At 40.8% G+C, this 7,996-nt stretch overlaps 1 protein-coding gene across 1 annotated transcript; it reads right to left on the bottom strand.

Annotated features, from left to right (window-relative positions):
• Positions 1-838: 838 nt before the first annotated feature.
• Positions 839-7,945, bottom strand: LOC116377995 (pyridoxal-dependent decarboxylase domain-containing protein 1-like). The gene is made up of 6 exons (XM_031839782.1): positions 7,709-7,945; positions 7,506-7,627; positions 5,646-5,738; positions 5,370-5,466; positions 5,115-5,213; positions 839-3,845 (listed from the first exon to the last, which is right to left on the bottom strand). The coding sequence occupies exons 1-6, from the start codon at positions 7,911-7,913 to the stop codon at positions 3,559-3,561; spliced, it is 903 nt and encodes a 300-aa protein (XP_031695642.1). The 5' UTR covers positions 7,914-7,945; the 3' UTR covers positions 839-3,558.
• Between the last annotated feature and the right edge of the window lie 51 nt (positions 7,946-7,996).

Genomic DNA, 7,996 nt, shown 5'->3' with positions numbered 1-7,996 from the left:
CAGACGGCACAACAATCTGACAAACGTAGATTAAGTTTTAGTCCAGCATACTACAAGGTCTTAAAACACATTTATACACGCAGACCTTTCCATTTTGTGATTTTCATTTTTGTCTGTGAACGTACTTTTTGCTATTTATGCCTGCAATTGTTTTGATTTATTGCTCTGTTTGCCAGAAATCTAGAACTTATGTACAATTACAAATGTAATCAAGAATGCATCGTGAATAACTGAACCACACACATGCCAGTTGCATTGAATGAACACTTCCCAACAGGACAGAGAAAGAACAAGAATCAGACAGAGAGGTACAAGACTGGCTCCCGGTCAAATACAGAATAGACTTCAAAATACTACTCACCACCTACAAAGCCCTAAACAACCTGGCCCCTCCCTACCTTTCAGACCTCCTACCCCTCCACGGCCCAACCCGTTGCCTCAGGTCCGCCGGTGCAAACACTCTGAAGACCATCAGGACCAAGCGCCGGACCTGGGGTGACAGGGCCTTCTCAGCTGCTGCACCTCCCCTCTGGAACTCCCTCCCCATCCACATCCGTGAGGCTTCCCCCCTATCATCATTCAAACAAGCCCTCAAAACCCACCTCTTCAACCTCGCCTTCACCTGCTAACCCCGGCACCCTACCCTCCATTACATGATCCATTCAGCACAGCTTCTCCAGTCATTATTTTTTAGTTTATTAGTTTTTGTTTGTTTGTTTGTTCTGTTTGTCTCTGCCTTGTAAAGCATCTTTGGGTATCTTGAAAAGCGCTATAGAAAATTGATATGTTATTATTATTGTAGAATAAGAACTGATTCACATACAGCCATGGCCTAACATTAAGACTACAAAACTTTGAATTTATTCTGTTGAGAGACAAAATTTACAGAAAATGTGAAAGTGTTTCTTTTCTGTAAACTAATTGTAGAAAACATTCAAGAGAAAAGATTCTGCTTATCAAATACAATCAATCATTCAGACAGTGACAGGCAGGACGGCCCAAGACATCAAATCAAAGTTCTTCATCAAACATGTTCCCGGAAGGTTGCGACATTATTGACTCAGCTTTGCATTAGGATTAAATAAGAGAAATAATCATCGACAAGATTCTGCTTCATTTACACCATGTCAAAAACGAAATAAAGATCAGTAGTCAAGAACTTATCTACAGATTAAGTGCAATAAAGATGAAATTGATTCTTCTGTAATCTTGGTTCTCACTGTGTAAATCCCTTGTCAACCCATCGTATTAATCCACATATTACAACTCGTTATACATGTTCCACCAGTACTACAGGTTGTTTTAGGCACCTCCATGAGAGCAAATCTAACTTCGATAAACCATTCTGCCAGACCAATTAAGGCTCGTTCAGTCCAATTAAATTCCAAAAAGCATGAAATCAATCATAATCACTCACTGATGAGAAGCCATCATGTTGTGAATTTATAACACACTTCCATTTCCTGCTGAAGCAAAACCCTTCAAGGCCTCTAGACCAGGTGTGATAACAGTTCTGCTTTGTTCCATGTCACACTGTGAGAGATGGTCTGATGACATCTGTGTGATATCAGATCTGAGGGCATGTCTACAAGCAGTTAGCATGTCATAGGTCATTTCCTTTAATGACTTAGTGGTCCTTAGTGGGGTGTCTCACAGTGACATCCAGGACCACAGTTTGGATTGACGACCACAGATTTGACCACATTTCTTTCAAGACGGACTGGGAAGGCCAGAAGTGAGCAGGGACCTTTGGGAGTGTGGAAGGACTGCAACTCAAACATGACAAAGCTGCTCTCTGCAATTTAGCACAGTGGTGGTGTGAGAAGCGTTTGGACTGTGTGACCTTCTACACAAAGAAACATAATAAATTGTACATAACTTGCTCATCATCAGCCGGTACTATCTGTTATTATTTATACCAAAAGTCATCAAAGGGACAAGGGAAAAAGATGGGACGTTAGTGGTGGGTGGGGGAATTTCCAAAAAGTCACACATCTATTTGGCCTTCTAATAAGGCAGACAGGAAGTCTGGCAGGATGTTTTTGGCAAAGAACAGAAATCTTCCTACAGTGAGTACCTGTGAAGCAATGCTCCTCTGTGACAGAAAGTCACTTTCTGCTCAGGTTGCATTACTGACAAACACAAACATATATTTGCAGAAAACCACAGCTGCATGTGCAATGAGGAAGGGAATCTGATTTTCATTCACAAAGTTGATATTGTTAATACAGAACTTTGAAATTTGGAGAATGAAGTCATAGTATTTTGGGGAAATGTCATAATTTTGAGAAAAAGTCAAACATTATGAAAATAAAGTTGTGATTGTACTAGAAAGGTCATGATATTGTGGGAACAAAGACGTCATTTTTGAGAAAAATGTGGAATATTTAGAGACTGTTATGTTCTAAATGTATACGGTCTTACTGCGCTGCAGTGAACAGAGAACAGTCTGTCCATCTACAGGTCAACATGAGGATCACCAATAAGCACCTCATTACGTTCATTATTATTATGTTTAAGAACAACAGAACTAAACCAGGGACATGCTCTTCATCCAATAATGAAACATTTAGCTTGTTCTTAAAGGTTAATAATATAGTTCTCAAAAATGATACTTACTAAAATGATATTATTAAAATTGTTATCTCGTAACATGACTTTTTCAGTTTGTAAATTCACAACTTTTCCTCATAGAATTACAACTTCATCTTAAATTATAATTGAGTAATTACTAACTTTTTCATGAACCATTAAAACTTCATCTTGCAAAATATTTTCATAATATGATTAATTATGTAAAATGATCTCATAATTAATAATTATATTATTGTGACTCATTAATTACAACTTTTTATTCCTAAAAATGTGACCTCTTTCTCTAAATTTGGTTCTTTTTTTTAAGATTTGTTTCACTGCAAACATGAAGGGAGTGTTTGACACAGGCGACTGCTATTATCAGTAGGTATATTTGAATTAAATAGATTATGATACTCTACTCCTATACAGATTGAATTCATTTTAAGTAATTACAGTTAGTAATTTCATGGGTTAGATATATAACATCTGCGTAGACTATTTACAGTGAGGAATCGAAACATTGTAATTGCAGTGACACTCATTGCTTTAACATCAAGCTGCTATAATTCCAGTTCAGTGATAAAGGGAGTATTAAATGGAGATCCTACCTTTAAAGGAGAAATCCACCCTAAAACACTTCATTCTGTCGTTTACTGTATTCTTAGTATAGCTGTGAATACAGGACCAATCAGGGATGAAATGATCCGTCAAGATATTTAGAGTGCAGCAGAAGACTTTTCATCAACCTCTCAGAACACTTTACTAATCACTAAATAACTAGAATGCACTGAAGTGAGCATCGCAGCATGGAAGTATCGGGTGGATTTTCCTTTGACATAGGACAGAGACAAACAGCCCAATCTAGCTCCATCACCACTTTCCCTTCACTAGATTAACAATGTAACAACACCTTTCTTTTAACATCCGTTAGGCTGGTACCATTTAGAGGACGGTTGAGGACACCTGCAGACAGAGTGTATCCTATCTCCCGCTCTGCTCTACCTCTTGGCCTTCAGGCTGCCTCTCCTCTGAGGCCACTTCATCCTCCAGCTGTGTGTGCACCTGCACAGATGACTCCTGGATGTTCTCTGGTACGACAACCTCTGCGGTGCGTGAGTCCTCCTCAGGCGCAGGAGGAGAGGCGGGGGGGTGGATGCTACCGCTGGGAGTGGTACTCGCCTCTCTGGTTGTCTCCTCAGCTGGGCCAATGGAGCTGGTTTCACTAAAGGAGTCGGAGCCCGCCCCTGAGCGCCGGAATAACCTCTGACCTGTGAGGACACCGTTAAGACAGGAAGTGCACAAGCTGAGTGGGATGTCATTTTCCACAGGTAGAGAATTCTCTGAACAGCACTGGTAACAAGAAGAGAGAGCTCAGAGAGTGCTGACAGAAATTACTGTCCACTATTTTCATGTTCTTCATCAACTTGCAAGCTAGCCAATATGAACTAGTCGGAGGGTAAAACTTTCAGGAAGATGGAAAAAAAGATGAGACTACTTTGAATAAGAAAAATGAGGTTCTTTCCTTCCTCCCAGGAACTGGTAACGTAGATGTTTCTACATTTTGAGGATATATGGGTGCTTATTAAAACATGCCCTGTCCAAAACACTAAAGCCGTGGTCTTGTCTTTCCAATGGGACTTTTGTCATCCAATAAAGTCAGGACGCATTAACTGTCAACTCTGTACGCTCCAAGATTATACTCTTATTAGGATCCGATCAGCCAGACCACGTGCCGAGGTGGCCTGGCTCGCATTGAGTTGGGACCTCAGTGAGGTGTGGACACAATCCAAACAATTGATCAAATGGAAGTCTACTTAACTTTGACAAATTTACACTGTTGAACGATAACAACCCAACTTTAGAGCACTGACATGGGGGAATGGGTAAAAAACAAATGAAATAAAAACAAACATTGAGGGAATAGGGAGCAGAAGAGTCAAACATGGAGGAAGCAATCATAGCTTATTAGCTGTGTTGCACAACTCACTGACAGTATACGGTTTCAGATAGGACTTCATGTACAAATGTCTTTTGAACTGATTGTCCTGGGAGTGACTGGGCTAATGAGCTTACTAAGTGAAATTTAGCTTGCTTGCTAATTGACACTTAGCAAGCTCAGGGAGCTTATTTTCCCACTCCAATAATAATGTATTGACTAAATTGATGTATAGTCCCTAGAACATGTCAAGAGGGAGTAGGGCTGGCTAGCATGTTAATCATTAGCTGGCCAGCAACAGCAGTTTACCAAAAAAACCTGCGAGTAGTCACGAAGCCACCGAGTTTATAGAAGCACATATTATGGATTATTTTCTCTGTGCCACCGTCTGGTGTGAGCAGCCTTTATAGGTTGTTTTTTTATCCTTGTTACGCTGTTAATAAAACTCGACATTTCCTGCACAGATGTTTGACATGAAAAGCCTTCTTGTGGCTCACAGAGCAGACGTATAATCCCTTCCTGTACTGGAAGGCTTTTCATCTCAATGATCTGCTGGAGGAGCTCAGCCTCACTGACGGCAGCTTAACACTGCTCGACCTACCCGGATGTTTCTTTGATGAGGAGGTGGGACTTTCTTGCAGGGACGGCCTGCCTGGCTGGGCCTTGGTGGAGTAAGTCGTCTCTGTGGAGTCCAGGGAACCTATGGGCACACACCATTCACATGTTATACACCAATACTGTGTATAACATATAATACTAATAAGTTCATCATTGGGTAGAAAAGTTACACCTGATGTGACATTTAGTGACTCAGGATTATCATCTCCAACTGTCACCATACAAGGACACTCTGTACCTGCAGCCAAGTTGAAGGTCCTTCCCTTAATGGAACTTTGAAATGGAGAGAACCAGTTCAACACAGAGCCAACCACAGGAAGCTGTCTCAGCATTCCCTACACGCGAACACAAAGGAAGTCAAACAGTTCAATGGATTGGATTTGTATACTCGCATGTCGACCTTCACACACCCAAACACACACTCACAATTAATGAAACAAGAGCAAACAAACATGTTAGTCTCCTGAGAACTCCTTACCCCAAAGTACAAACTAACATAAGCAGGCACACACACCTCCTCTATGAGTTTCTCCTCATTGGCCTTCTGCAGCTGCAGCTCTGCCTCCAGGATGCCTTTCCTCACCACCTCTGTCATGTTCTCCAGTAGCTACACAGGAAAGAGTCATTACCATTTAGAAATGTCAGAATAGAGTGGTGCAGAGATGATGTACGTTTGTATCCTACAGGAAGTTAGCGTCGCCCTGGTTCGCTCGATAAAAAGCAAATGGGATTTTTCCATTGAATTTGGGATTTTAACAGAAAATAAGCTGTCATCTCCATGTTCTGATAAGTGTTGGCTAGATCAGGGCTTGGTGAGTCAGCTCTGACATGAAAAGGTGCTGGGTCCGAGTCCCTGTAGTTGCAGATGTGACCCCTGGCATCCATCTTTTACCCATAAAATAAAACCAGGGCCTATATTTATCAATCCTAACTGACATACATTCTCAATATGACACATATTTGCTCCTACTGTTAGGACAAGGAGCATTTCATCAACGTTAACTTAAGAAATGACTCCCATCTATCTCTGCCAATGTATCGGAGTCGGAGAGCTCCAGAGGAGTCCTGACATGTTGGTTACCAGGGGACAGCGTTCAGGCACAATCCAAACAGCCCGAGATGAGAGACTCGCCGCGATTTGACAAAAATCCAGGAGTGGCAGAAATGAGGGTAAAAGTGAGGACATCCAGCAAGCGACTTCCACCCAGAGGTAGTTTATTTCATAAGTGTAATAGGGCGGTACCGAATAGTTCGAAATGTTATTCATAACCTTTACATTTGAATGATGTGCAGCTTCTTTTGTTAGTCAGGCTAAACTCGTGTATAGATAGATAGATAGAGAGATAGAGATAGATAGTAATATAATATTACTGTTTGCATAATTAGATTTGCTACGTTGTTTCCGATTAATGTGACCCAAACATTTCCAAAAACTCAAGAGCGTGTTTAAGTCCAAAAGTCACAATTTATTGAAAAAAAGATAGATGTTGTCATTTTAAAATCCACGACACGTTTTAATTTGTGGGTGTTTAACTTTTCAGAAACTACATTTTAAATGAGGTAAAAAATGTTTTGCTCTCCTACTTGTCAGTATGCTCCTGTACTAACAGGGCGGTCCAGCAGAAATCTAAGAGCACCAATAATTACATTTATAGAACCAGAAAAACATCAAATCATACAGTTTTAAATAGTGTTTCTGAATGAATGCGTTTTTAATATGAGATGCATTTAAATAAAATCTGTGCATATGCATGGTCAGAGGCAGAACAAATTCATGGAAGAAAATATTTTTACGTGAAACATTTGGACGCAGGGTTCAAGCACAGATTTATGCGGAGTGACTGTTTGTGAATGAGGCCCAATGAGCTTAGCATTCAAAGCTAAATATGTCCTAATCTACAGAGCAGCAGGTTTGTGACCAGCACAGCTCCAACATGGCCTCAAGGCAAATACCTTTACATTGCCGTGCACTGCACTAGTGTCCTCATTGCTGAAATGAATTTTATATTTCAAATTAACCTCCAAAATGCCTAATCTCACAACCAAGTGTTTGTTGTAGTTGTTTAGAAGCTAGTAAAACATGCTCAGGTCGAATGTGAAAACACTTCTGGAGTTCTCCAAATATTTTAGCTGCTATTTAATCATAACTGAGTGCACATAATTGAACTGGGAGAGATTTATTCATTCTTTCGTACCGTTTCATTATTTAAAGAAGGGGTATAATTACACAATGACCATCACCATTCCAGTTATAGCCAATTACAATATTGCAACCACTTTGTCAGTATTGGTGAGAGGTTACTGAATGAATGTTAACTATTCAGTAAATCTTTGACCTTCAAGTATCCCAGAAAAGAAATGATATTGCAGTTACCCTTCCGTTCTCCTCTATGTCCCTCCCGAGGGCAGCTACTGTGTCCACCAACTCTGAAACATCAACGTCCTCGGTGACCATGCCAACAAAGATACAGTCCTCCTCCGTCCCAAACTCAGGGCCTGGGGAGAGAAGAGATGGAAAAGATAAATACTGAGTTAAATCTTTCACAGGCTTCTCAAATGTGAAGAGGTGCTACTCACCAGTGGAGAAGATGATGTCAGTGTCAAGGTCTTGTAGTTTCTTCAGCAGCTCACTGTTGATTTTCTCCAGCTCCTGCTTCCTCCTGCTCTCATCCATTCCTTCAGCCCGAGGCTCGTACCTAAACATCAACACTCGAGTTTGAGTCCCACTGAGCATCACAGCAAATGCAAACGTTGTTACAAGGACAGCAAGTACAAGTGACATTGATGACGCTGCTGGTTTAATCCTTCAGTTAAAGCCATGTCGTTCTCTTGTCATTCAGACACAGGTCTCTGTCTGTCGGGCTC

This window comes from Anarrhichthys ocellatus, unplaced genomic scaffold, assembly GCF_004355925.1.
Source record: "Anarrhichthys ocellatus isolate YVR2014 unplaced genomic scaffold, GSC_Weel_1.0 scaffold1934, whole genome shotgun sequence".
In the NCBI taxonomy this organism is placed as follows: Eukaryota; Metazoa; Chordata; class Actinopteri; order Perciformes; family Anarhichadidae; genus Anarrhichthys; species Anarrhichthys ocellatus.
This window is presented reverse-complemented; position numbering and strand designations above follow the sequence as displayed.